The sequence below is a fragment of the Caenorhabditis elegans genome, chromosome V (genome assembly GCF_000002985.6).
Source record: "Caenorhabditis elegans chromosome V".
In the NCBI taxonomy this organism is placed as follows: domain Eukaryota; kingdom Metazoa; phylum Nematoda; class Chromadorea; order Rhabditida; family Rhabditidae; genus Caenorhabditis; species Caenorhabditis elegans.
In genome coordinates, this window is record NC_003283.11 from 3242966 (window position 1) to 3268069 (window position 25104).

Here is a 25104-nt window from a genome sequence, read left to right on the forward strand (position 1 = left end):
AAATTATTTTGTCAAGTTTGGAGAATTCTTGTCGATGGGATTATTTTTGATCAATTACAGGAAAAAACCGTATAGAAATTTAAAATCAACACATAAACCTTACTAATTTACAGTTCACAATCGCGTCACACCCCTAACCCGATTATATTTTCGGTTTTTATTGCCGAAAATACAACAACACATGTATGAATTCGTATAGTTGCCCTCTATTATAATATTTTTGCATTTATGTTTTCCCAAATTCTCAAAAGTTTTATTTTTTCAAATTTACCGGAATCATAAAATTTACGTTTTTCTAATTTGGTTTTTCTAATTTATAGACCACTTCGATGACACTCAAGCTCACATACTTTGACATTCGTGGGCTCGCGGAGCCCATTCGGCTCTTGCTCAATGACCAGGAAATCCCATTTGAAGATAACCGTATCAGCCGAGAAGAGTGGGCCGAAATGAAGTCAACCATGGTGATTCATAATTTTTGAAACTATAAAAGTAGAATTTTCCAGATTTTCGCTCAATTGCCGTGTCTTCATATCGGAACTGAAACGATTGTCCAGTCAGCAGCGATTCTTCGTCATCTTGGACGGATTTATGGTGAGCAATCAGAAAATTTACAGTTTTGAAATAAAAAATTCATTCGAATTGATGAAAAAGAAAAAGCCTGTCAAATTGCTTATTAATTGTTTTGATAAATGTTTTGTTTTGAAAAAATCGTTTTTTTTGAGTGAAAATTTTTTTGATTTTCTCAAAATAAAAATTTTCAAAAAAACTTGCAGAATGTATACATCCGAAATCGTATAAAAATTATCTAAAAGTAGTCTTTTGGAGCAATTCTAAACGTCGTCAAATTAGTCAATAAATTGTTTTAAACTTTTGGCTTTATAGTTAGCTCTTCTAGGCTGACTTAATGCGTTTTTGATTACAATTTTTTTTTGATCTCAAAATATCAGTTGGAGAAAATAACGAAAAATATATTAACAATTGTTTTCCCGGCTGTTGAGTTAACATTTTGCAAATCTTATTTAAAATTCAATACAAAAAGAAAAAAAAACAACATCTAAAATTTCTCAGGACTCAATGGCTCCACTGAATCAGAGACCTCATTCATCGATATGTTCTCCGAAGGGCTCCGCGATCTACGCACCAAATATTTCACAATGATCAAGACAGACTACGAAGATGGCAAAGAAGCATACATAACTGAAACTCTTCCCGGGGAGCTACTACGAATTGAGAAGTTGTTCTGCACATTTAACAACGGCGAAAACTTTGTGTCCGGGGACAAGCTGAGCTATGCAGATTATGCTCTATTCGAGCTTCTCGATATTCACCTCATCCTCACACCAACTGCTCTAAATGGCACCCCAGCACTGAAAAGATTTCATGGACGATTTGCAGAGCGGCCCAATATGAGACTGTATTTGAATAAACGGGCCGAACTAAATCCATTCGTCAGTGGAAATGGGAAACAATAAAACTTTCGGATTTTTTTGTGTTAAATTAATTTTGCAATACTAATAAAACTTGTTTCAAATAACTATTGTTTCAAAAAGCAAAACTCAACTGTGAAACCATTTTCAAAAAATGAGCTATCAAAATTTCGAGTACTTAAAAATTAAATTTTTTTAAAGTTTTTTGAATTAACTTATCAAAGTCTATAGGTTTCACGATAACCTACTGCATATAAAACATTGGGTCCTGACACGAAAAACCAATGTAGTAGGAGTAAAACGTTGTTTGAAAATTAATACAGGTGCTGTTTATGAATCAGACCCTGGAGAATACAGATAACACCCACCTCAAGTCTGCTCAATGACGCTATCACACATGGAGGACTTTTTCGACCCTTTTCAGTGTGTTCCTTTGCAAAAACGGAGTTACCATAGCAGACAAATATTCAAGTCACAAAACACATAGTGCCCCAACCCCAAAGGAGTATACTATTTTACGAGAACTCGGCATTTATAAGAAAAACAAGAGGGGAAAACACTTCTACATCTCTTCATCGAGAAGATCCCATTATTTTTCAATACAACTATGATATATATGAACTGGTACCATCAAAATGTTCCCAAAATTTTGGGAGCACTAAGCTTCCTGGTGAACCCAATATTCATATATTTGGTAGTGACCAAAACTAAAACTCAAGTGGGGAGCTACAAGAATCTTTTGATAATGTTCTCGGTCTTTGACATTCTGTATTCAATATCCGAGATTTTAACTCCATTGGTAATTTACCGTAGGTGTGAATATATTTTAATGAATTTGTCTAGGGTGTACAAGGCAACAAGCATGGATTTGTGGTTTTTATATCAGACGGCTTGTTCTTTGAATATCCAGAACTTGGTCAGCACGCAATGTCGAATCGGTGTGGGTTCATTTCCATCAGTTATGCCTTATTGATCATCCATTTTGTCTATCGGTACATGGCCTTGTTTTAGTGAGTCAACTATTTAGGCCTGAAAATATTTGAACAGTGGCTATTTCAGCCCGCACAAGCTTCATCTGTTCTTCCGGCCGATTGGTATACTATTTTTAACATTGCTCATGTTGTTTCACGCTGGCTCTTGGACTATGGTGAAAGCTTCCAGAAAATAAAATAATTAAATGTAATTGCTTCAGATCTGCCAGAATTGCCTTGCGGCCGACGACGAAGTTAGGAAAATAGTGCGCTCGTCGTTCATAGATCAGTACGGAGAAGAGTCCAATGGAGTTCCAATGTTGGCAGCTCTCTATTGGGTATGTCTAAAACTAGATTAAACTCAGAAATTTAAATTTCCTTTTTAGGGTGTCCGTCCAGGTATCCAATTTCGCAGCTGGCTTGGAATCATTCTTCTTACTATTATTTCATGGTACTCAATGGCGGTTTATTTTGTTCTTGGGTATAAAGTAAGTTTGCGAAGTCTAAGCCTCAGCATAAGCTTAAGCCTGAGATTAAGCATAAGTAAAGCCCAAAGTAAAAAAAGTATTTCAGATAATTCACAAAATTCGGTGCATGACTATTAATCGAACGTTGAGTGCAACTAGTTTACGACTTCAGAGGCAGCTTTTTGTGACTTTGGTTGTACAGGTAATTCTTGTAAGATTTACATGTTTCTGTGCTTAATTCGGTTATATTATTGATCAGACCAAAATTTAAAAAAACGAAAAACAAACCTGATAAAACATATAATGTGCTCTAAACACAGACTGATCAATCTCCTTTGAGTGATTAGGTTACTATCGTCTTTGTCTTGTCAAGGGATTTACCCCTATTTTTACATGTATAAGTTGAGTTTTGAAAAACAGAAACAAACCAATATTTCTTCTAATACTTTGGTGACCCCAAAAATTCTTAAATTGATTTTTGTGATAGCATAGTCTAAACAAAGGTTGAAACATAAAAAACTAAAGTAAATGAAAGCTTCAGGTAAATAGATCAACAATGGGATATTCAAATTACTTATTCATTTCTTCTATATTTCAGACCTGCATCCCAATTGTCGCAAGCTTCTTACCAACTGTCATCTCCTGGTACGCACCAATTTTCGGAATTGACATTGGTTGGTGGAACACAAACGTCTCCACAATTGCACTAGCTGCCTTCCCATGCATTGACCCGCTAGCTGTGATAATTTTGGTTCCGAACTACAGAAACACACTACTCAGACGTCCAATTTCAATTGAGCCGGACACTTCAGGAAATATCAATCCGCCTATCAGCAACGTTGTCAGTATGGTTCGCCGGATAACAACCATAGCTGGCACTGCATTTTGAGTTCATTCTGATCTTGTAGTACTGCAATACAATATTTTGTTATTCTCCCAGTAAACGTGTATGATTTCTATGAATTTTCCTGGAAGATATAAAGTTCGGAATTCAAATCAACTGTTATTAGTTCAAGATGGCAACTGTCTTGATCAAATTAACGAGATTATTGAGGTATTAGTGAACGATCAGTTCAGTTCATTTCACGGTGTTCCTGGTTTTGTAGGTTACGCATCCGGTTTGTGATTTCAGCTGCTCCAATTTTACTGGTTTTAGACCGATCTAATTTCTGAACGGTTTGTTTAAATAGAGGTACCAGTAACATGTTTTGTCAGTTAAACCAGTTAGTCTGTTTTTTTTTATTTTCAACTGGTTCTTCATCAAATTTAATAACTTCTTATTTTTTTTGAGAGCGGATTTTTGAAATGCCAAAAAAAAACTTGAAAATTTTTAAAATTTTCTAGGATCATTTTTAGTTTTTACGGATCTTAAAATACAATATTACTATACGAATTTGCTTCCAAAGTTTGGCTGAAATTTTAGTGCTGAGTTTGGCCAGCCAAATTGTAGTTAAAGGTGAAGAAGTACTTGTGGGAATTCAATTAAAATTATGCATTATTAGTTTATAGTAGAGATAAAAAACAAAAACTTTAAAGCATTTTAAAAAAGATATCTAGAATATTGTCGCTATAGCGCCGAATGTTTAAATGAAATGAACAGATGAAGTTTTCTGGGCGACATTCACAGTTAGAATTGGGAAAAACTGAGTATCCTTGACTGTAAAAAAAACACTTTAAAAAAACTCCAAATTTTTATAGTTTTTCCTCGTGAGTATACCATATTTTGCACCTGTAAAGTTTGAAACTGACTGATCTACGTATTTATTTTGCCAGCTTTAGTCGGTTAGCCATCTTGAACCTTTTTACAAAACACAATATAAAAAATGACGACGTTGAAGCTTATTTCATGAAATAATAGGAACACTTGTCGCCGCCGGATTATTCATACCTTAAATCCTAATTCTTCATTTATTATTATAAAACCCCTTATCTTTTGCAGGATTACTCATATTCTCTTTATCAGACACTTTCGAAAGAAAAAATGATTTACATCAGCTGGTACCATCAAAATTTTCCCCGTATTTTCGGGGTGTTCAGCTACATAATTAACCCAATCTTTATCTACCTGGCATTGACAAAATCCAAAACTCAAATGGGCAACTATCGGTTTTTGTTGGTGGCTTTCGCAGTTTTTGACCTCTTCTACTCGACGAATGAGTTTTTGACCCCTTTGGTGAGTGTTCTATCTCAAAAATTGCAAGTTCATGACATATATTTTTCCAGGCAGTAACCGGCAATTCGCATGGATTTGTGGTATTTCTCACCGAAGGACCATTCTTCGAGCATCCAGAACTTGGAGCCCACGCGATTTCCAATCGCTGCGGCTTCATTTCCCTGAGCTACGCTTTATTGATCATTCACTTTGTCTACAGATACATAGCCCTGTTTCAGTAAGATTTTATAAATTTTCAGTTTCTGCAAAGCCAATAATTTCAGTCCTGAACTGCATCGCAATTTTTTTCATCCAATTGGTGTGCTGATCTACGCGCTCTTTTTACTCATACATGGTGCATCGTGGTCTGTGGTAAGTTACTGGTCAGAAAACTTATGTTAAACCTAAAGTACTACCAGAGTTATCTTCCAGATCTGCCAGCAATGCCTTGGCGGTACTGATGAGATCCGAGAGCTGATCCGGGATGAGTTTATGGCAGAATACCACGCAGATACCAGGGATGTACCAATGCTGGCTGCACTTTATTGGGTAACTCCCCTTACTGGATTTGTACATACGGTTATTTTTCGAATTCCAGAACGCAAGTGACGCTATTCGTTTCCGTAGTTGGCTCGGCATCGTCTTACTGACTGTGATCTCATTTTATGCGATGACAATTTATTTTGTGTTGGGCTACAAGGTAATTTTAATTTAAACAAAAAAAAAAGTTATTGTTTTCCAGATTATGAGAAAAATTCGGTCAATGCAAGCGAACAGCAGTATGAGCAAGAACAGCATTCGGCTGCAGAAAAAACTATTTTTGACGCTAATTATTCAGGTTAGCATGGGAAAGTCTATAACACCCCTTTTCCATGTTTCCAGACCTGCATACCAATATTCGCCAGCTTTCTACCTACAGTACTCTCGTGGTATGCTCCAATTTTCGGAATTGATTTGTCTTGGTGGAACACCAACGTGGCTACCGTAGCCCTTTCTGCTTTCCCATTCATCGATCCGTTGGCTGTGATCTACTTGGTGCCAAGCTATCGGAACGCGATTTTGAGAAAAAGAGACCCGACGGTGGCTAGCAGTTCAGCAATACAAGGGGCTAATAAGAATGCGTCGAAAATTGATTGTAGCAGTGGGATTAACTAATTTGGCTTACATAAACCAAATTTCCTCTAATATTATTTGAACTTAAAAGCGTTTTAAATAAAATTACATCCTTACATCCGTTTGTCTGTTTGTTTTTGTGACGTCACACCGAAGCCGGCATGCGATTTTAGATATTTAAAGAGATATTAGGTTAAGGACGATAGAGGGGTGTGGTCGGGGTACTGTACTAGTACTGTAGAGGTACTACGGTAATATAGTAAGGCTACTGTAGGAACACTGTAAAGGCACTAGAGAAATATTTTTTGGAACTCTGTAGGGGTACTGTAATAATACTGTAGGGATACCGCTAGTACTGTGGGATTACACTATTTTAAACTATCATGGTAGAGTTTTGTGACTTTTTTATAACCACAAAAATATAAGGCAAAAATCAAAAGTGAGAAAAACAAAACAACTCATTCCCCAACCAATATATTCATTATTGTTTACTGCCAATTTCATAATAGAAATATTCAAAAAAAAATAGAGACGGAATGGTTAGATTCGAAAGATTTCAAATTATTTTAACAAATCGGGAAAGATTTAAAGCGGAAAATGTTTTGGCCGCATTTTCCTTAAGCTTTCCACTTGGCGACGGTAACCTATGGATTCGTTTCCATTTGAACATCATATCGTCCATCACTTTTCACTTCAGTTCCGTCTGGCTTGACGATAACGAGAGTTGGCATTCCGGTAATTTCATACTTGACGCAAAGCTTTCTGGAAAAATTGGTTGCAGAGGTTTTAAAGCGTGTGTATATCTTACTGCTTGGCCTCATGCCCAAAAGGAATATAATACCAATCACCGTGGCATTCTTGCATATACTTTTTCAGGCCACTCTCGCTAGGATCGGATGAGACAAAGACGATCTCGAAATCATCATAAACTTTCTCGTAGAACTTCTGAAACGTAAATTATGGATGTTTTTGAAATTTCCACATTTTCAATACCTTGAGAATCGGTGTGAACATGCAGCATGGTGGACACCAATGAGCTGAGAAGTAGAATCCTCCGATTTTTCCTGCGAGAGCTTCAGTTGCGTCGACCAACGTCCAATCGAGCATCTCAATTTTTCTCAATTTTCACTCCAGCCAAAATATCCATATTCTTCCCTGGAAATGTGTCAAATAATTGGGAAAAAAATAATGCAAGCAAAAAAAAAGCAAAAACTTTCATGTAAAGAAATGAAACAGTGCGCGTTTAACCTTGGTTTTCGTATGTACCTTTTGTAAAAAAAATCTGAGGAAGTTAGGTTGAAGTATGAGTCAACATATCTCAATAGTGTGCAAGAAAAAAGTAATGTTCCGAGGTGAACCAAGGTCAACATTTTATTACGATGAGCAAGGGTTAGTTTTGAAGTAGGCAATGGTTTTTGAAATGTGATTTGGGAAGGGAAAAAACTGTTTTTTATGTTCGGCTTTAAAAAACAAAAAAACATAAATATACCTACTTGTGTATAGGGTTAGCAATATTTTTTTCGTATTTTCTCAGTTTTCATTCTTCTCAAGTGTTTTGTACGTGAAATATATATTTAACATGAAGGAGAATTCTGAATTATTTTTTCGAACTGTGTTGCTGAACTGAAATGGTTCTCCAGCCAGACCACTTTGTTGCATTAATATGAAAAAATACTATTTTAAAGGTGGGGACCGACATCTGGGAAATATTTTTAAATTACTCCAAATTTTCCCCTGATTCCGAATATCTAATAGTAAGTGAAACAATTCAAAAAAAATTCCCTGATTTTACATTTGTGCTTGAAATTGCGATTTTCATGAGCTATGAGCTTTTTCAATTGCGCGCCGAAATAAATTATCCTTGGAGCGCATATGCCGTTTTTTTAACATGTTCGTTTGTGCCAATTGAGCATGGATGAAAATAGCTGAAAAACTGGAAAAAAAGTAATAATATATTAAGAAAATTAAATGAGGCAAACGCGCTCCAAGGATAATTTATTTCGGCGCGAATTTGAAAAAACTCATGGGTGCACGAATGAAAATCGCGATTTTAAGCTCAATTATAAAATCAGGGAATTTTTTTTGAATTTTTTCACGTCGATATTAGGAATCAGGGGAAAATTTGGAGCCATTCAAAAATATTTCCCAGATTTCGGTGCCCCACCTTCAAACATGGAAGTCTGAATTATTTTTTCTATAGATTTCTATATATTTCTATAAATATACAGTGCTGGCCAAAAAGATATCCACTTTTGGTTTTTTGTGTGTAACTTTTTTCTAAGTGGTTATTTTGTTTTGAAACTTCACCACAGTGTTCACAAAATCTAAAAACACAATATTCATCAAAAATGTTCAACAGATTTTGAAAAAACTTCAGAAAAATTCAAAAAAAATCGAAAAACTAGAAATATTGAAAAAACCGAGGTTGCAAGGAAATGACAATTAAAGTACCGGAATATGAGCAATTGGATTTAAAAACAACATAATTATGCTTAATACTTTGTTGCGTATCCGTTTGCATCAATAACAGCTGACAACGACGTGGCATCGAGTCGATCAGCTTGTGAATAACTGACATGGGGATAGCTTTCCAAGCGTTTTCCAACTGGTTGAATTTGGCATCTGCATTTGAAGCCCGAATACCTCCAAGACGTCTTTCCAACTCTTCCCACAAACGCTCTATTGGATTCAAGTCCGGAGACTGACTTGGCCAATCGAGCAAATGCACACGACGACGTTGAAACCAGGAACGCACATGAAGAGAAGTATGCTTAGGATCGTTATCCTGCTGAAACACGAAGCCACGGCCCACATTTTGAAGTGCCCAGGGTCGCATTGTAGTTTCCAAGATGTTTTCGTGTTGAAAACGATCCATTATGCTTTGGATTCTCCTTAGTGGGCCCATGGAAGTGCTGGTGAAGCACCCCCACACCATGACGCTCCCACCTCCATGCTTAACGGTTGGGCATTGATACTTTGGAGAGTACCTAGAGCCAACAGGACGACGTACCCAGGAATTTCCATCACTCCCGAACAAATTGAACTTGCTTTCGTCAGACCAGATGTGTTTAGCCCATTCCTGACGTCCCCAACGAAGATGCGCTTTTGCCCACGCAACTCGAGCCATGCGATTTTTCTTACTGATGAACGGTTTCTTGACTGGCTTTCGTCCGTGTAGTCCTGCTTGCTGTAAACGTCGACGAACAGTTCGTTTACTTGGTACAGGTTCATTTGGAGAACTTATAATCATTTGAATATCCGTGGCGGTCCTATGCGGATCTTCTCTTGCTGATCGGAGGATGTTGCGATCCATCCTATGGGTTGTCACTCGAGGCCTGCCGGGCGAGATTCTCAAAGCGACGGATTTCTAAACATTTATTATTAAAAAATAATATTTTTCGAACTCACCTCAGTTTGGTACTTCTTGATTACTTTCCAAATAGTCGACGGAGAACGTTGAATTTGCAGCGCGAGCATTTTCGTGGGTATTCCTTGTTCGAAGCCAGCTACAATGGCTTTCTTGACGTCCAAGGAAAGATTTTTACACCCAACAGATTTTACCATACCTTAAAAATAATTTATCAACCAAACAAATCCAGTGCAACAAACAGAGTGCGTTTTATTGATAATTCAAAAAAAATAATGAAAATTGGAAAAACGAAAAAATCAAAAAATTGAAATAAAATTCAGAAAAAATCGATAATCATGTAATGTTTGGTCCGCAAATTTGCGTAACATTTCGCTTTATGCACACGGAAAAATTCAAGTCAAATGGATGCTTGAGAAAAAAGTTACACACAAAAAACCAAAAGTGGATATCTTTTTGGCCAGCACTGTAACTGTGTTGCAGCAGTTCTGACTCACGATCTTCCAGCCAGACCAATTTGTAGCTTTATTATGAAAGAATCTACTTTAATACGGGTAGTGTCCGCTTTCAGAGTTTGGTTCGAAAAAATACAGAATTGCTGAACTATATACATCTGACAATTTTTACATCACGAATGTTTGAAATTTCAAAACTTTAATTTTTTTTAAATTTCTGAAAAATTTTTTGTGAAGTCGATCTTAAGTCTTAAAGTCTAATCTGTCTAATCTTAAATCTAATCTACACCGAACCGTTAGTCATCCTTGAAACGAAAACCACTATTGAAATTTTGTAGTCCACCAGACAATAAATTGTAGAAAAAATAAGAAGATTCGTCAGAATTGTTTTTCGGGATGCCAGGTAGACATTGTAGTTTCTTCGGAAAATCGAATATAAAACACATCCTGGTTATATGTAGCACTATTCATCAATCATTTTTCCTTTTTCGCAATAATATTTTACCTACCATTATTATATTTAAAATAATATTTTACCTACCATTATTATGTTTAATAACATAATAAAAATTGTTTCAAACATCGGACTCTGCACGAGTTTTCTGTCCAATATGATGCTCATAATTCTCACGGTCTGCTTCATCAAAAAAATTACCGGCACTTATAAAAAGATGGTCATCGGATTTTCAATTATGGGATTTTCCCTCTCATTAGCTGAATACATAGCCATGCCATTCGCTCATAATTACAACGATGCTATGATGATTTTTAGCATTAACACGTCGATCGCATCAAAAACTCTCTGACGTATTGCAATAGCCATTTGGGTTAACTTTTATGTCTCGGTGATCATATTCATCTCTCTGCAATTTGCATATCGTTACCTGTGCTTGGCACACAAACAGTGGCAGGAAAAGTTTGACAATATGTGGAGTATAATTTGGATTTTATATTCATTAACTCCTGGGACGATGTATGCTGTTTTGTATTATAGATTTTGTGCACCGGATGATTATGCAAAATCATATTTGCAGTAAGGATTATTTTGGAAGAAGAAGAAGCTCATTTTCCAAATTTTTCAGCAAAGAAATATCAGACAATTACGGAATATTAATGCCAGACATTTCTGGATTTGTGATGCTCATATACGCTGCTGATGGATATATTCGATTGAAGGACCTGGGATTCTTGTTTCTTGCATCGTTTATTATATTGTCTCACTATCTAGTGATATTCTATTGCGGAATCAAGATACACTTCAAAATAAAATCCGAGTTGGAAACGTTTTCTATTCAAAACAAAAAGTTGCAAATGCAATTGTTCAAAGCTCTAGTTGTCCAATGTGTGGTCCCAACAGTTTGTATATTTTTTCCGGCTATTCCAATTCTGATGACTCCGCTTTTGTCACCGTACATTCAAGGAAATATCAGCTTGCAAACCGGGTGGTTGTATGCGTTTATTGGAATTTATCCGCCGTTTGACGCAATTTGCTTCATGTGGATCGTTGCGGAATACAAAGCGGTAATCCGAAGTGAGTTACAAATTTAGCCAAGTTTCTGTTTTTTTGTATCGAAGATTTATCAATAAATTTTTATATTTCAGATAAACTCCTTTGTGGAATTTCAAAGGTCGAAGTGTCTCATCATAGCACTGCAAATGTTACCAATTAATCTGTGTGTTTGCATCAAAAAAATTTTATTTTAAGAACTTTGTAAAAATCCACGATTTGTAACATTTTACCACAAGAATTTCAAAGAGAATCAAGCAGACGCGACGTACCCCTTAAAATAAAGGAAATACAATTTTCGACTTCTAAAAAATGAAATTTTTTAGCAATTAGAAGCAAATTATTGATGTTATGATTCAACGGGAGCAGTTGAACTGACATGAACAGGCACAAGGTTTGAAGTTTGTCTAGGCACTTTCTTGGAGCACAATAGCTTCAGAATCTGACTTCGAACACCTCTGAAATTAACTTTTTACGTTTCGGCTGACAAAATAATTGTTGTTTACTTATTTATAGAGATGAGAAGAACCAAGTTGAGATGTGAAAATAGGATCCACCCACAGTTAAGTGATGCCAACGTGAAGTTTCTCATTTTAAACCAGGAATCTGAAATTCAGTGTTCGGGAGTTAGACGGAGATTGAAGGCCTGACGCCAGCCTGCCTGTCACCACGTTTTCACAGCGCCCGACACTTTCGGTTTCCATTCCGCACTATACAAAAGCAGCTGGTCGAGACAGGCGTACGTAACCGACAGGTGAGGCAGGTGAGGCCCCAGCAGTTCGACAAACCTGCATTGTGCCAAAGTGTGATCAGAATAGCCATGTAGGCTGTGAGAATAGTTGCCTGCACAAGAATTCCTACTTCAGTTCGAAAAATCGACGATGAGGATGATTGGGCAATATTACGCTTCTAAAATTATATGATTTAACTTAAAAATTGTTACTTTAACTTAAAAATTGTTACTTGCCTTGCAAATACTGGAAATGATAAGAATATATGAAAAAAAGCTCAGTGCAAGTGTAGGGAAACATAGCACAAGCTCGAGATTCGCAAGTAAACTCGCATATTCAACAGTCATATCATAAGACCAACTTGGTCCAGTGAGTTCGAAATTTTGCGTGACACAACCGATCATCCAAACTACGAGTATATAAGTGAATCCGATCCCAAGAGCAACCTGAAGTTTTTGAACTTTTTTAAACTATAAGTTTCTGAACTGCATTTCTGACTTACGATCATCCAGCCAGACCACTTTGTTGCTTTAATGTGGAAGAATGCTACCCCAATACGGGTGATGGCGAGCACTGCCATAATGATAAAAGTTGCAAGCCAAAGTGAGTTGGCAGTACATCCAACAATCTGGAAAATTAGACCAAGTAGGCTTTTACGTATAAGTATAAGGACTTACTCTTACGAAGAATTGGGCTTTCTCGGAAATAATAGGGAAAATCAAGAAAATGCCCGTCAAAAAATGGCAGAACGATTGAGAAACATCACAATAATTGAGGAGATTCAAGAGTTTGTAAGATATATTTTCTTTCAGTTCGCTCTCAGAATTTAGCGCCTACAATATTTTTTGTATTCAAGTCAGGCACTTGAATACTTACATAAATAAGGAGGCCATATACGGGGAAAACGATTACTGTAAGAACTACGTATACGATACCAATTGTGAAGAGCTCTGTGTCCGTGTTGAACAGTGAAGACGTGTTGGACGATGACATTTAAATGGAATCTTTGCAACTGAAATTATGAACAAAATTTATTAAAATTAACAGACCAAAAAGCGTTTTAAAAATTTTGGAATATTCTGAAAACTTTTAGAAATCTGTGGAAAAAAAAAAAAAAAAACTTTGGAAACGTTTTTGAAACTTTGAGTAATTTTAAAAATAAAAACTAAAATTGTTTTGTATGAAATCAAACATTTTTTGGATAATTTAAAAAATTGAAATTGAATTAAATATTGAACTCTACTTTTATCGATAAGCTTTATAAAAGAAACTTCTTGGTCAACAAAACCTTACATCATCTGCTCTCCTTTGGAAACTAAATTATATGCTTAAATGTGGCATAGATCATGAAGATTATTTGTAATTTGTTGCTGAAACTACACCATATTTACAACACTATATTTACGTTAGGCAAAATAAATTATGATGTTTTTAAATTTAATGCTAATGTTGTCAGCAAGTTACAGTTGAACTTTATTTTAAAGGTGGAGTAGTCCAAAAGGGAAATAATTGAAAATTATTCAGATGATGCAAAATGAGAGATTTTTAAAAAATTTTGTTGACTTTAAAAAATGGCAATTACTGAGTTTTTGCCACTTTTTGAGATAACTATAATACGGTCGCATGTTTGAATCCCTACAATATTTGAATAATCAATATATTATTTCGTAATTTTTTCTGTTGCGATTCAGTATATTGGTACATTCCAAGTACTCAATTTTCAACAAAAAAAGATCAGTAAACTTTATTGCCACCCTAAAAGCGTTGCCAAAGTCACTGTTCCGCCGGTTGTCACACAATAAACTTTATAATTAAGGCCTAGAGGGTGATGAACAGATGGTCCCTTACCCGAGCACATGGTTTATCGAGAGGGAAGAGGCACAATGAAGATTGAAGAGACGCAGACAGTCAGTTGGTTAGGTCAGGTCATATCTACATCCATTTGAATAATAGAAGAAGATGGTACCTAGTTACATTGTTCAGATTGCTGTTGAAATTTATTTAGGTTTATTTTTATTTGTTATCAGTTCCAGTATAATGAAACTTGATTACGAAATAGTTAATCTGAAAATTCTGGCATAACTTCTTTTTTTAAAAATAATTTTTACATTTTATTCTCAATTTGAACTCATGGTACTAATCCTAAATTTTCAATTTTTCACACACTTTGTCCCAATTTTTAGAGAATGTTTGAAATTTTCCCAGTATAAAATTTTTAAAGTTGGAGCTTATTTTTTGGGGATTTTTTAAATTTTTAATTGATTGAAAAAATTTCCGGCCAATCGGTAACATTTAATGATTTTTTGACATAATTTTTTTTTATATTAAAAAAAATTTTAATTTTCAAACTATCATTGCTTAAACTTAACTGATATTTTTGTTTGAAAAACTTGCTAGTATCAACAATTATTTAAATTTTCAGAAAGATGAAGCCAAGCACCTCCAGATTTGTCAAACCCCACTTCAAACATAGTCCAATTCGACAACTACGGGAATTTGAATCCAGCTCTGAAAACCTACTTGAACCTGACGACCTAGATTCTCCGCGGAATCGAACATTTTTCAAAAAACTTCGAAATGCAATGAAAAACCGCAAACTTCTACAAACGAAAAAAGTTTGGGAAGAAGAAGAAGAAGAGGATAAATATTTCGAGGAAAAACCAAAACATGAACCAATAGACTATAGCCTAGACTTGACTATTCGGGTAAATGGAAATGTGCTCCGCAACCGTGTGAGCTCGCTTTTAACAATTCGGGACCTGAAGCATTTGGTGCATTGCCAGACTAATTACCCGGAGAGCATTATGTGGATTGTTTGGAATGGTATGCATATAAATTAAAAATTCGTATTAAACAATCCTTGTCAATTTGACAAAATTTCAGATTTTTTAAACTTCTACCATTTTTTGAAAATTTTTAACGCGTCACAAAATCCCGTCGAATTAAAAAAAAATTACAAATTTCAGGAAGACGACTTGACCGAGACGAATGGACACTTTATGAATACCACATCACAGATGATTCGAATATTTTCATGCATCTCAGCTTTAATCCTAACATTCATTATCAAGGGAACGGGTAACCCATCATTTTGTATGTGAAATATTTGGAAATGCAATTTTTGATAATAAAGATTAAATCAGTAACGAACATTTTTCAGGACATTTCTGACTTTTTTAAAATTAAATTTTGTGTTAAGTTTCGCACAAAAAGTCGAATAAAATAATCTCTTCGGAATCAATTGAAAATCTTCTACAGATAAAAAAGGCTGCAAAAAAAATTTTCAGGTGATTAAAGATATTGGTGATTTTTTCTGGCAGCTCTTTTTGGCGACTCGGTCATCCCATTCCATGTTTACAGTTTAAAGTTTGCTGGCATCACATTGTTTGAAAACTTCCGCAAACTTGAACATCTGAAATATTTCAAATTAATATCTTCAAATTTTAAAAAGGAAACTCACATTATACAACTTTCTCAAGTCCTCCTCTCCACAATTTTCGCTGACCAACTTCTTCATGCAATTGTCTTTTCCCATCATGTTCTTGCACAACTCCTCTTGATTTTTCTCTTTGTCATTAAATCCTTCGAATGGATTCCATTCCTTAAAACACTGGGGTTCCGGTTTCAATTCTCCAATTTTTTCCAAACAAGTAAAAAAATCGGTGACGAAGAATTTCAGAGTCTCACAAGCATTTCTCATTGTTTTGGAGTCGGTAAGGTTTTTATCTTTATGACACTCAAGATTCTCAATACAATCGGCCATGGAATTGCACGATTTATGAAATTTCTCTAAACTCTTCTGCTTCGTTACATCCAGAAAGTACATCTTTGCCATAAAATCTCCGAATCGCTAAAGAAACATAGAGTATCACTGAGCTAGAAAATTTTGAGAACTTACATAAAGGCAACCGAGGAAATTTTTAAAGGTAACCGTGGTGCAATTTGTTCCAAGTTCAGACTCGATAATACTTGTTTCATTACTTGGAGCCTGGTTGGAACTACATGCGAATGCAAGCAGGACTGCTCCAAGCACAGCAAGTTTGATGGAACACCTCATTTTCTGCAAATAAAGAATTTACGAAATTGTTTCAAAACCGGAAAAAAAAGAGAAGTTGAACAACCTATCTCACTGCTAGAGAACATATTTAATGGCGGTGGCTCAACAATTCGGTTTCTTTGGCGCCAACTGTTAGAGCTCCACAATCGGGGTCAAAATGTTTGGGACACATGACATGTAAGCGTAGCAGATAAAAATAAGTACAATCCCGGAAGTGAGTAAGAAGGGAGCCTGGCTCCCAGAAGAAAAATTGTTGCTAGTTTCGAACATTTTGACCTCGATTGTGAATTGTGAGCAGTTGGCGTTGGAAGAAAACATTTTCGAACTCGACAGAAATAATTGCTCTTTTTTTCTTGATTTCGTCGATCAAACTTCTTCTGGTCTGATTTCAAGGTCAATGTACTTGGAGCATATCTTGTTGCACTTTCTTATGGAGCCAACTCAGCTCCAATCAAGGGAAGAAGCATTATTGAGGCAGGATCTGAAATAAACAGTACAAAAATCACTTTTCGGAAGATTTTGATATTCAATGTTTGGGTAAAAACTAGCAAAGTATTAGGGGTTAAAATGAGACTACTGTGAATTCGTTCTTACAACAGTTATTATTTCCTGATAAAGTCTGTCAGATGCCTCCATCAAAACACACCTACCGCCGCGAGTTATGCGGAAATTGGATTAGAAAGACATTTTGGTTTTTGCTCTACATATTGCTTTGACTTTCGGAGATTATAAAAAAATATAGAGGCACCCGACGACTGAACAAACTTCCTATACTTTGTTGTCAATCTCAACATGTTTATGATTATTAATGGCACAAGGAATATAAATTGCATAGTCAGCAGCTTTATATGAATTGTGGAGTTTGTTGCGCTTTTCATTTAAAGTCAAAGACTTTTTGGAGGTTGATTGTGTTTTACTTGCTTACTTATGATATTTACTACGCAATTTTGTTTAGTTCCCAGATAGTTATCGGTCAAAATGTTATATATTCTTTATTGCGCTTGGAGTATTTAAGAAGGCACAGACACTTTTGGCAACTTTCTCAAATTATCTGCTAAGTATACTATAGTTGGGAGAGGCTACGGAAAAAAGTTCGATCGAAATTTTTCTAGGAACAAGGGATTCCAGCTCTTTCGAAGTCTTTTTTTAGTTGCAGAAAATGTCATCTCCTGAAGAAGGCCCTCTTATGAGTGTGCCCGCGGTGATTGTAACAACAATTGGAGTTATTTCTTCTATTTACACAACTATTATGAACGTCTATTTTATAACAAAGATTGGAAAGTTGGTGGAGGAAAAATATTACCACACATGTGTACCTCAAAGTTCCAGAACTCGTCAGAAAATGATTCTCTTCTTCTACCGTCTCTTTCTTGATGTGGCCTATAATGTTCTGGCTTGTGCCTATATGACATTCTGCATTGTGTATTCATTTTTCACTGATGAGCTTCACGCGCAACAAATTTTCATACTTTACGTCGGGTTTCCACTTCAAACAGCAGGAGCTATGAGAACGATTGTGGCGTTGTCGATTTCAATTGAGAGGGTGTTGGTGAGTTTTTTCAAGGGGGGTAATGTCGAGATACTGTAGTTGTAGTTTAGTGAGCAAGGTACCGTAGTATCACTCTAAAAATAATTGTTAAGCGATTTTTTTTGGATCTGTCGTAAATTCCAGCCAATTTTCCATGTTTTTTTTCCAGTATTCGGAATGTATCATTTCTGGTGTTTTTATTTTATTTTTTTTTTGAATTCTTGAATATTCTGAAATTTCTTTTTTCTTTTTTTTTCCTCACCCCGTCCAGTCTAAGCCTAAGCCTAACACTACGCCGAAGCTTAAGCCTCCACTGACTTATGTATGTATCAAGTGCAATTACAAATTCTGTAACAACACCATTTTTGCGCATTTGAATAATTTACTAAATATAAATTTAAAAACGTTTTTCTGAACACATGAGCTAGAGATTTAAAACTGCTGCAAACTAAAATTTCTAATTTTTCCGACAGGCTACTCCAATTTTTTCAGGCTATTTACACACCAATTATGTTTCATATCTATCGTGATTTATGCCCTTCTATAATTATTCTGTTGTTTGCTATTACTATGGGAATGTTTGAAAACCTCATTTTATACATATTTTGTTCTATAAATATATCCGCAATTCCTCGAGACTGTGGAGTTTTGCGCTGCTCACTTGACACTTGTTTTTTCGACTTTTGGACAACTGATAGATCGGTAAAAACATTACAGAATGTTTGTAATTGAAACCTCAATTAAATTATTATCAAGTAAAAAAAAAACTGACACATCAAACTTGAGCTCGCGCGCAAAATAGTAGCTGCGCAGCTAAAGGAGGAAACATATTTTCCACAAAAAATATGAAGTCCTCGATGTTGATGTTGGCTTCAAATTTCAGTAATTATTGAAAATGCCATGTTTCAGGTGATATTCGCTCTTACCTTTGTATTATCCGGTTTACTTTCTACAAGACTAATGTTTCTCAATAAATCACTTGGACAGAATGCAGGAGAAGAGCATTCAAAGGTAATATATTTTCATTTAGAGTTGCCGAACAATCAGAAACTCAGATAAATCACATTGCTCTGATCGATGCTGCCAACGTGTTCTTATGTGATTTCCTGCCAACAATATCAAATTATATTCCTAAAACCCCATTTTTCAGCTTTAAGGTCGGGTGTATTAGCAGCTCACAAAACGATTATGCTCGCTAGTTTTTCAGAATATTGGACCGTATGTTTACATTATAAAATTAGTTGGAAGTGCAGTTGAATCATATTTCATCTCAAAGATATTGAAAAGAAGAAGCGCCCGGTCAAGTGTTGTTATAGTAACTCGCACATTCCAAAATTGACCTAAATTGTAGAATACTAAAGTTATAAGCTGTTCTATTTCTATGTTCTCATAAAACAAAGAGTTTTCGATTCGAATATTCATAGGATCAACTGCAAGATATCATCTAAATATACTTTAAACACTATATTTTTGAAAGAATAAAGTTTCAGGCCAAAATTATACGATATGAACTATTTGCACGCTCCTACTTCTCACAAGTCTCTCAACAATTCTTCTAAAAGATCTCATCTATTATTTCCGATATTTTGTGATCAGACATCTAGCAGATAACACACAAACAATTGAAAATACTTTTTGTTCTTTCTAGAGTTGCACGACTACTTCCTTGTCTCATGCCAAAAAGATCCCTTCCAAACCCCTCGCATTGCCGTAAAACTAGTTTCTTGTCATCTTGACCTTGGGTCACTACTGAATTCTTTTAAAACGAACTATATTCGTGAATCAATCGCATTCGTGTAGTATATCTCTTGTGAAAAAATAGAAAAAATGCAATCACAAGACCCTGTTTATTCTCAAAACGACCCCTTGTTGTTAGGAAACTCAAATAGGTAAGCCCTTGTTTTTTTGGACTGCGCTTCAAGATTTATATAATTTTAAGCTCCCAACAAAAAGATAATTGGAAAACAATAGCTAAGATAGCTACAGTATTAATTGGAATCCTGTTCGTAGCATCGCCAATTGTTTTTGGAGTATCCGGAGTTGTTGGAAAAAATAATGAACACAAACACGGTACGCATGTTAAAAAGTATGTAAAAAAGTAAAGTGAGTGGTGGTTCAGTTTCTCCAACAAATCATTTCAATTAAACAATCAATTAAACAAATTAAAAATTTTAGATTAATATTACCAAGACCGCAACCAATCCGTTGATAGTACACAATGTGGGCACTTTCTCAGTTTCAGTTATTCAAAGTGAGTTGGGAAAAATGTCGAATTTTGATAACAAGCCCTCTAGGAGCTTTTGTGAAGCTCCTAGAGCGCTGGGGTATGACATCTTTGAATGTTTAAAAATTACAAATTGTTGAAAATAAAAATCACATTTTTGCAACTACAGTAAACTCCCAAGTATTTTACTTTATGCACATCGTCACAACTTTCACTTTACAGGACCTATTGGATCACGCACCAACGAAACTACACCGTCAATTTAAATCTCCATATTTCAACACTTGCCTTATTAATAAACACTTGCCTTATTAATAAACAAAAGTGTAGATTTTTTGTAGACCCAGATAAAATCAGCTTCCACATACAGTTTCCAAATTATTGACTTTCTCTTTATTCTGATTTTTCTCTTTATTCTAACTCAAACAAACTGAGAAAAATGAATCATGAAGTTCAGGCTGTTGATCTTCAAACAAGTATACATTACTATCCCGTTCAGTGCTTTGAATTGTGGTTTTTTTTGATTAAGTGTATTTTGAAGAACAAACATAAAAACTAATATCATTAAAATTTGATGGAAAAGCATAAAAACGGTTATAAATAAACCCACGAAACTGTGGGAAAACATCAAGCACATATTGAATGGTTGTGGCAAAAATCAATTCGTAAAAGAAAAATTAAACGCATTTGCAGTATCCATTATATAATTGAAGAATCCACCGACATCTTCAGTATCATTCTTGATTTTATAGTCCTCCAAGTTCACGTCGCCTCCCAGTGGATTGCAAAACTTTTCCTAAAAAAATAGATACCTATACCGTATTTTCCTTTTTTCATCTTAAATTCCGTACCGGTTCAGCAAACATTCGATCACCAAGGCGACATCCATAGAGTGAACTGAACAATGGATATTGGCGAACGGCTGTGTTGATGGATATTTCAAAGGGATGATGATTTGGTAGAATTGAGTTTTTTGGTTTGCCTTGGATGCATAATCCGCTCAAAATTGTTTCAAGCGCATTTTTCAGCTGAAATATGTAATTTTTGGCGGCGACTTGACTCACGGAAGCAATAATTTTTTAACTTGCATAATTGTTCAACTTTTGTGCTCGTTACAAGTACCTTGGAGCCTTTTAATTTTCTTGATTTTATTGGTAACTCCAAGGTTTCTGTAGAATAAAAAAAACTTGGTTGCAGGTTGCCGAAAATTCCAGCACCCGGCAACTTTTGGAGCCGCGCCGGCCTATCCAATTTATCTAAAATGTAGGCGTTCCGAAATTCGCGTACTTTAATTTTGCTGAAATATTTCCTACCTGCTCTTCATTCGCCGATTTCCTTGCGACCATCTTCATAACCATCCTTAATCCCAATAAATTTGGAAGATCTTCGTGAGTGATGTTTTCACTGAACCATCCATCTATTGGCTTCTGAAATCGTCACTTTTGAAAAGTACAGGGAAGTATGTAAAGCAAAAGTAGAAATTTGCTAGCTCACCACGGCATCAGAGTCACCCATCATCTTGACTTCATCTTGTGTACACTTGTTTGCTGCTTTTGTAACATTAGAAGGCAGTAACCGTATTCCGAATGGATAGACAAAGTGCATGAGCTCATGGGCGAGTACAAAAATGGTGTCGGCTATCTGGAAAAGTGTAAGATAGCCTCGGCATTTTGTTTTTAGGAAATTAATGGTCAATATTTTCTCACCGTTAAAATGGGTTCTTGTAAATCACTTCGAGTGACAATTCCACAATAAATATTTGAATTTTGATTAAACGCCTCGTTTGCCATATTCGACGCAAAAGCGGAGAACAAAAACTGCGGTGTATAGCCCGGAATTCGTTTCCCCAAGTTTTTTGTCGCGGTATCAGTGGCTCCCAAACGGATGATTTTCTCCGCAATTTCTGTGTCAAGATCACTGAAAACTAATTTTAAAGGTTAGTATTCAATATTCTACTTACTTTGACGACAATAAACTTTTGAGTCGATAATATTCCGTCTCGTAAATGAGTTTAGTTTCCTCTAGCATTGTCACATTATTATAATCCAATAGTCCAAAAATTACTTTTGACTTGTTCAGTTCTTTCTCAAATTCTTTTTTACTTTTATTTGATAAAGAACTGCTCCAAATCTCCTCGATAGTATTATTTTTCATTAGATCGAAAATATGATGAAGATATTCGTTTTCTTCGGAGGCTGGAAGATTAAGCTGATTGAGGACCTCGATATTGGCGTAGAGAGAATTGTAGAAAACATTTGTCAACTGGAATAGAAAAAAATTATAAAATTAGCATGTGAAAATAGTATTGAAATTGTTATTATAAAACTAAATTCCCTCCAAAAATTATATAATTTCTCTTAAAAATAAAAAGAAAATCCAATACACTTGCTTTCTTGGAACTAGGAATAGCAAACCTTTTTTCCGTGAACCTTAAACAAAATTAAAATTCTAAATTTGGAATATTCCAAAAATTTCCAGAGTTTTCTTACCGTTAGATTAAGGTTTTCCAGGTTTTCCAACGCGAAACTGAATTTCTCCGAATTGTTCTTCTTTGTAGCATATTCGCGTGTCGCCTCATCAAAAAATTCAGAACCAACAGTGGGCGTATCCATTGATTTGACCACCATATACCACATCATCAAGCTATACGGGCTAAGAATCTGATCAAATGTGATGTAGGTCCCGTTATTCGGAAATGAAATGTTCGGATTCTGAAACCATTACTGCGTAATATTGGATGCATGACAGGGAGCCTACTACCAGTATCTCTCGATCCTCGAATAAACTTGTGAAGTTAAGCTCAGTGATGCTTCTGGTGTCATTTGAGCACACATAATCGTAGAAGTCGTTGCAAGGATCCAGACTAACATTCTGAAAACTATTTTTTGATTAAAAAAAAAGCTAGCACCGATCTGGAACATTCTTGAAACGAACACAACAATCATTATTTGACTAGAGAAAACGTTAGAGAAAATACATTCTGTTCGGAAAAATTTATATTCAGGTTCCAAGTTAAATTTTTGAAATTTTCAACAAAACAAATACCAACAATCACAAACCTCCGAAAATTTTGTCAAATTTCGACTTCAGGAAATTGATCAAACTAGTCAAATATTAATATACTTGGTTTTTTTATTAAGTCAGTCATATTCGAAATACAATAAATTTAATTTGAAAATACCGAAAAACTCTACAATTTCAGTACTTTAGTTTAGAAAAAAACTTACCTCCTGTCTACTCTGCACACTTATAATCACAATTAGTGTCAGTACCAACAGGAAGTTCATTCTCAGTTAGTATTAGGAGCAAAATGTGAAAAGGCATGTGTTCATTTGTACGCCACATGTTGGAGCGACCTTGTTCTTCAAAACTCTGCCCCAATGTTAAAAATATTTCTAATTCACATAGATCCTGACCAATTGCTGATGAAACAAGAAGAAGAGCCTTTTTTATTGAAAAATCTTATAAATTCATCGAAAAAAGACCAAACTTCAAAAATAGGGTAACTGCCACTTTTTCAGAACGTAGCGACATAAGATGGACAAACTTGAAAATTCTTTTTTATACTACTGACATGGACAGTAAGTTCTTAAAGCCTTGGACTTCAAAACGAGAATTGTGTGATTTGAAAGTGATTTCTCAGAATAGGCCACCCCAAATATTTTTGCGGCTTTAAACACTCTGTAATCAACACAGGAAACTGTTTCTGTGATGTTTCTCCTAAACTTCTGATTTTTTGCAAGAGCTTTCAAAGTCTCACAAACAACGCGAATCGTAAAATTATATTTGAAAAAAAAGTTTTGATAAGGTTTTGCCACTTTTGATTAATTTTGTAGGAGTCATTTAACAACACATAAAATTTAATCCAGCCTGCTGAAGTCACACTTGTCGAAAAATCCACCAGCGATAATTATGAAATGCTGAAAATGAAAGTTTTTTAGAGAAATTATCTAGAAGCTTTTTACCACACGGAATAAGTCCCACTCTTGTTGGCCACATGTTTCTTTAATTTCCTTCATCATGCAGTTGTCTTTTCCAAAACATGTTTTACAAGACTCACTCATCAACTGGTCAAATTTTTTTGGGACTTTTTCAGTAGTGACGTTGTTTGGAATTGGGTCCCAGTCATCGAAACATGTTGATTTCTTTGCATTCAATTTGTCACTACACTTGGCAAAATCATCGTGTACGTAATCCGTAGCTCTGCAATGCTTTCCAATATACTTAACCGCTGGAATTTTTTCCCCATTTGTTCCCAAACATTTGATTTTGTTGTAGCAACTGAGTACGTTATGGCAATCATCCTTGTATTCCTTTAACCTCTTTTTGTTCTTCACGTCGAGGTTGCCAGGATTTTCGAGGAAATCGGCCAGAACCTAAATTCAAATATTTGAAATTAAAGGTGAGTAGCGCCAGTGAGGAAATTGCTTTAAAACGGAAATTGTCGGGGTACTGTAGAGGTACTGTAGGAGTACTGTAGGATTACTGTAGTTTGGCAAAAATTTACTTTTCGTCTTTTGAAGGGATGTTGGAAACTTCGGAAAAATTATGAAATGTTCCAGAACCTTCTGGGAATTTCTGGAAAATTCTGTAATGTTCCTGAACCTTCTGGAAAATTTGAGAAAATTCTGGAATGTTCCAGAACCTTCTGGAGAAAAAAAGTTGGAGGATATAGTCGGGGTACTGTAGTAGTAGGGGGATATGGCCGTGGCGAGACCAATCGTGGCGAAACCCATCGTGGCGAGACCCATCGTGGTAAGACCCATCGTGGCGAGACCAACTTTTGCGGGAATTTAAATTTCTCTTAAAAATGTTGGCAGGAAAACTTTTTTTTTGATATTTGGTCTTTATGGTACCATAGGCATGTGTTAAAGCAATATCCACACTGGCGCTATTCACATTTAATACGATATCATCGAGTTGCGTGAAAACAAAAAAAACAACTCACCAGGTCACAAGAATGTGTCCTAAGTGATTCTTCATCAGTACAGCCGGCGTCTTGTGCTGCCGTAGAAACTGCTTGATGAACAACACCCAAAAACACAGTGCCAATAATGGCAAGTTTGAGGAATCCTATCATTTTCTGAAACAAAAATTATATT

At 35.5% G+C, this 25104-nt stretch overlaps 10 protein-coding genes, 1 non-coding gene and 2 pseudogenes across 14 annotated transcripts; 7 read left to right on the forward strand and 6 right to left on the reverse strand.

Moving 5' to 3' along the window:
- The first annotated feature begins 318 nt into the window (after positions 1-318).
- gst-23 (Glutathione S-transferase) lies at positions 319-1537 on the forward strand. The gene is made up of 3 exons (NM_071488.4): positions 319-464; positions 507-594; positions 1072-1537. Exons 1-3 carry the CDS (start codon positions 330-332, stop codon positions 1473-1475), a joined length of 627 nt encoding a protein of 208 aa, NP_503889.1. The 5' UTR covers positions 319-329; the 3' UTR covers positions 1476-1537.
- Positions 1538-2037: 500 nt separating this feature from the next.
- Positions 2038-3757, forward strand: srj-7 (Serpentine Receptor, class J; the record flags this gene model as incomplete). Its single annotated transcript, NM_071489.1, has 7 exons — positions 2038-2229; positions 2274-2440; positions 2490-2577; positions 2623-2739; positions 2788-2889; positions 2975-3070; positions 3467-3757. 7 exons carry the CDS (start codon positions 2038-2040, stop codon positions 3755-3757), a joined length of 1053 nt encoding a protein of 350 aa, NP_503890.1.
- T28A11.24 lies at positions 3464-3529 on the reverse strand. Its single transcript, NR_068659.1, has one exon. It is a non-coding gene; the product is annotated as an Unclassified non-coding RNA T28A11.24 (non-coding RNA).
- Positions 3758-4849: 1092 nt separating the features above from the next.
- srj-8 (Serpentine Receptor, class J) lies at positions 4850-6175 on the forward strand (the record flags this gene model as incomplete). The annotated part of the gene is made up of 7 exons (NM_071490.1): positions 4850-5041; positions 5092-5258; positions 5305-5392; positions 5453-5569; positions 5619-5720; positions 5763-5858; positions 5903-6175. The coding sequence occupies 7 exons, from the start codon at positions 4850-4852 to the stop codon at positions 6173-6175; spliced, it is 1035 nt and encodes a 344-aa protein (NP_503891.1).
- Positions 6176-6638: 463 nt separating this feature from the next.
- On the reverse strand, positions 6639-7288 carry T28A11.13 (protein-disulfide reductase). Its single transcript, NM_071491.2, has 3 exons — positions 7127-7288; positions 6942-7078; positions 6639-6895 (listed from the first exon to the last, which is right to left on the reverse strand). The coding sequence occupies exons 1-3, from the start codon at positions 7238-7240 to the stop codon at positions 6778-6780; spliced, it is 369 nt and encodes a 122-aa protein (NP_503892.1). The 5' UTR covers positions 7241-7288; the 3' UTR covers positions 6639-6777.
- A 3215-nt stretch (positions 7289-10503) lies between these two features.
- On the forward strand, positions 10504-11625 carry str-58 (annotated as a pseudogene). The gene is made up of 3 exons: positions 10504-10988; positions 11038-11486; positions 11558-11625. Coding segments are annotated over exons 1-3 (1002 nt in total).
- A 186-nt stretch (positions 11626-11811) lies between these two features.
- srt-63 (Serpentine Receptor, class T) lies at positions 11812-13186 on the reverse strand (the record flags this gene model as incomplete). The annotated part of the gene is made up of 7 exons (NM_071493.5): positions 11812-11920; positions 11969-12068; positions 12251-12371; positions 12430-12639; positions 12696-12821; positions 12871-13026; positions 13070-13186. The coding sequence occupies 7 exons, from the start codon at positions 13184-13186 to the stop codon at positions 11812-11814; spliced, it is 939 nt and encodes a 312-aa protein (NP_503894.2).
- Positions 13187-14611: 1425 nt separating this feature from the next.
- T28A11.22 (Ubiquitin-like domain-containing protein) lies at positions 14612-15339 on the forward strand. Its single transcript, NM_001038416.4, has 2 exons — positions 14612-15016; positions 15160-15339. The coding sequence occupies exons 1-2, from the start codon at positions 14620-14622 to the stop codon at positions 15273-15275; spliced, it is 513 nt and encodes a 170-aa protein (NP_001033505.1). The 5' UTR covers positions 14612-14619; the 3' UTR covers positions 15276-15339.
- Positions 15340-15408: 69 nt separating this feature from the next.
- T28A11.16 (T20D4.11-like domain-containing protein) lies at positions 15409-16253 on the reverse strand. Its single transcript, NM_001383288.2, has 3 exons — positions 16092-16253; positions 15654-16043; positions 15409-15605 (listed from the first exon to the last, which is right to left on the reverse strand). Exons 1-3 carry the CDS (start codon positions 16248-16250, stop codon positions 15555-15557), a joined length of 600 nt encoding a protein of 199 aa, NP_001370703.1. The 5' UTR covers positions 16251-16253; the 3' UTR covers positions 15409-15554.
- A 1156-nt stretch (positions 16254-17409) lies between these two features.
- Positions 17410-19117, forward strand: srbc-5 (Serpentine Receptor, class BC (Class B-like); the record flags this gene model as incomplete). The annotated part of the gene is made up of 6 exons (NM_071495.2): positions 17410-17531; positions 17580-17799; positions 18271-18480; positions 18688-18789; positions 18834-18935; positions 18986-19117. The coding sequence occupies 6 exons, from the start codon at positions 17410-17412 to the stop codon at positions 19115-19117; spliced, it is 888 nt and encodes a 295-aa protein (NP_503896.2).
- A 488-nt stretch (positions 19118-19605) lies between these two features.
- Positions 19606-20270, forward strand: T28A11.6 (annotated as a pseudogene). Of its 2 annotated transcripts, none has more exons than one of them (4): positions 19606-19667; positions 19718-19864; positions 19954-20029; positions 20225-20270. In that variant, coding segments are annotated over exons 1-4 (331 nt in total). The 2 variants fall into 2 exon arrangements; another variant differs by having other exon boundaries at positions 19718-19848.
- A 246-nt stretch (positions 20271-20516) lies between these two features.
- On the reverse strand, positions 20517-23324 carry T28A11.17 (Peptidase_M13 domain-containing protein). The gene is made up of 9 exons (NM_071497.5): positions 23230-23324; positions 22763-22873; positions 22492-22713; positions 21963-22264; positions 21709-21919; positions 21497-21643; positions 21316-21429; positions 20854-21030; positions 20517-20798 (listed from the first exon to the last, which is right to left on the reverse strand). The coding sequence occupies exons 1-9, from the start codon at positions 23287-23289 to the stop codon at positions 20661-20663; spliced, it is 1482 nt and encodes a 493-aa protein (NP_503898.2). The 5' UTR covers positions 23290-23324; the 3' UTR covers positions 20517-20660.
- A 109-nt stretch (positions 23325-23433) lies between these two features.
- T28A11.18 (T20D4.11-like domain-containing protein) lies at positions 23434-25085 on the reverse strand. Its single transcript, NM_071498.6, has 3 exons — positions 24951-25085; positions 23968-24378; positions 23434-23922 (listed from the first exon to the last, which is right to left on the reverse strand). The coding sequence occupies exons 1-3, from the start codon at positions 25080-25082 to the stop codon at positions 23863-23865; spliced, it is 603 nt and encodes a 200-aa protein (NP_503899.2). The 5' UTR covers positions 25083-25085; the 3' UTR covers positions 23434-23862.
- Positions 25086-25104: the final 19 nt, after the last annotated feature.

What these genes read in the sequence shown, in the direction of transcription:
- T28A11.17 (NM_071497.5), bottom strand. Translation starts at nt 23,289, where the DNA reads ATGAACTTCCTGTTGGTACTGACACTAATTGTGATTATAAGTGTGCAG. An exon ending in TGGAAAACCTTAATCTAACG is followed by an intron (nt 22,265 to 22,491) that starts GTAAGAAAACTC and finishes TTTCTATTCCAG; the next exon opens with TTGACAAATGTTTTCTACAA. An exon ending in TGGGTGACTCTGATGCCGTG is followed by an intron (nt 21,430 to 21,496) that starts GTGAGCTAGCAA and finishes TGACGATTTCAG; the next exon opens with AAGCCAATAGATGGATGGTT.
- T28A11.22 (NM_001038416.4), top strand. Translation starts at nt 14,620, where the DNA reads ATGAAGCCAAGCACCTCCAGATTTGTCAAACCCCACTTCAAACATAGT. An exon ending in TATGTGGATTGTTTGGAATG is followed by an intron (nt 15,017 to 15,159) that starts GTATGCATATAA and finishes TACAAATTTCAG; the next exon opens with GAAGACGACTTGACCGAGAC.
- T28A11.18 (NM_071498.6), bottom strand. Translation starts at nt 25,082, where the DNA reads ATGATAGGATTCCTCAAACTTGCCATTATTGGCACTGTGTTTTTGGGT. An exon ending in GGACACATTCTTGTGACCTG is followed by an intron (nt 24,379 to 24,950) that starts GTGAGTTGTTTT and finishes ATTTGAATTTAG; the next exon opens with GTTCTGGCCGATTTCCTCGA. An exon ending in AGTGGGACTTATTCCGTGTG is followed by an intron (nt 23,923 to 23,967) that starts GTAAAAAGCTTC and finishes TTTCATTTTCAG; the next exon opens with CATTTCATAATTATCGCTGG.
- T28A11.16 (NM_001383288.2), bottom strand. Translation starts at nt 16,250, where the DNA reads ATGAGGTGTTCCATCAAACTTGCTGTGCTTGGAGCAGTCCTGCTTGCA. An exon ending in ATTTCCTCGGTTGCCTTTAT is followed by an intron (nt 16,044 to 16,091) that starts GTAAGTTCTCAA and finishes ATGTTTCTTTAG; the next exon opens with CGATTCGGAGATTTTATGGC. An exon ending in ACTTGAGAAAGTTGTATAAT is followed by an intron (nt 15,606 to 15,653) that starts GTGAGTTTCCTT and finishes GAAATATTTCAG; the next exon opens with ATGTTCAAGTTTGCGGAAGT.
- T28A11.13 (NM_071491.2), bottom strand. Translation starts at nt 7,240, where the DNA reads ATGCTCGATTGGACGTTGGTCGACGCAACTGAAGCTCTCGCAGGAAAA. An exon ending in TGTTCACACCGATTCTCAAG is followed by an intron (nt 7,079 to 7,126) that starts GTATTGAAAATG and finishes TTTACGTTTCAG; the next exon opens with AAGTTCTACGAGAAAGTTTA. An exon ending in TTTGGGCATGAGGCCAAGCA is followed by an intron (nt 6,896 to 6,941) that starts GTAAGATATACA and finishes CAATTTTTCCAG; the next exon opens with AAAGCTTTGCGTCAAGTATG.
- gst-23 (NM_071488.4), top strand. Translation starts at nt 330, where the DNA reads ATGACACTCAAGCTCACATACTTTGACATTCGTGGGCTCGCGGAGCCC. An exon ending in CCGAAATGAAGTCAACCATG is followed by an intron (nt 465 to 506) that starts GTGATTCATAAT and finishes AGAATTTTCCAG; the next exon opens with ATTTTCGCTCAATTGCCGTG. An exon ending in TCATCTTGGACGGATTTATG is followed by an intron (nt 595 to 1,071) that starts GTGAGCAATCAG and finishes AAAATTTCTCAG; the next exon opens with GACTCAATGGCTCCACTGAA.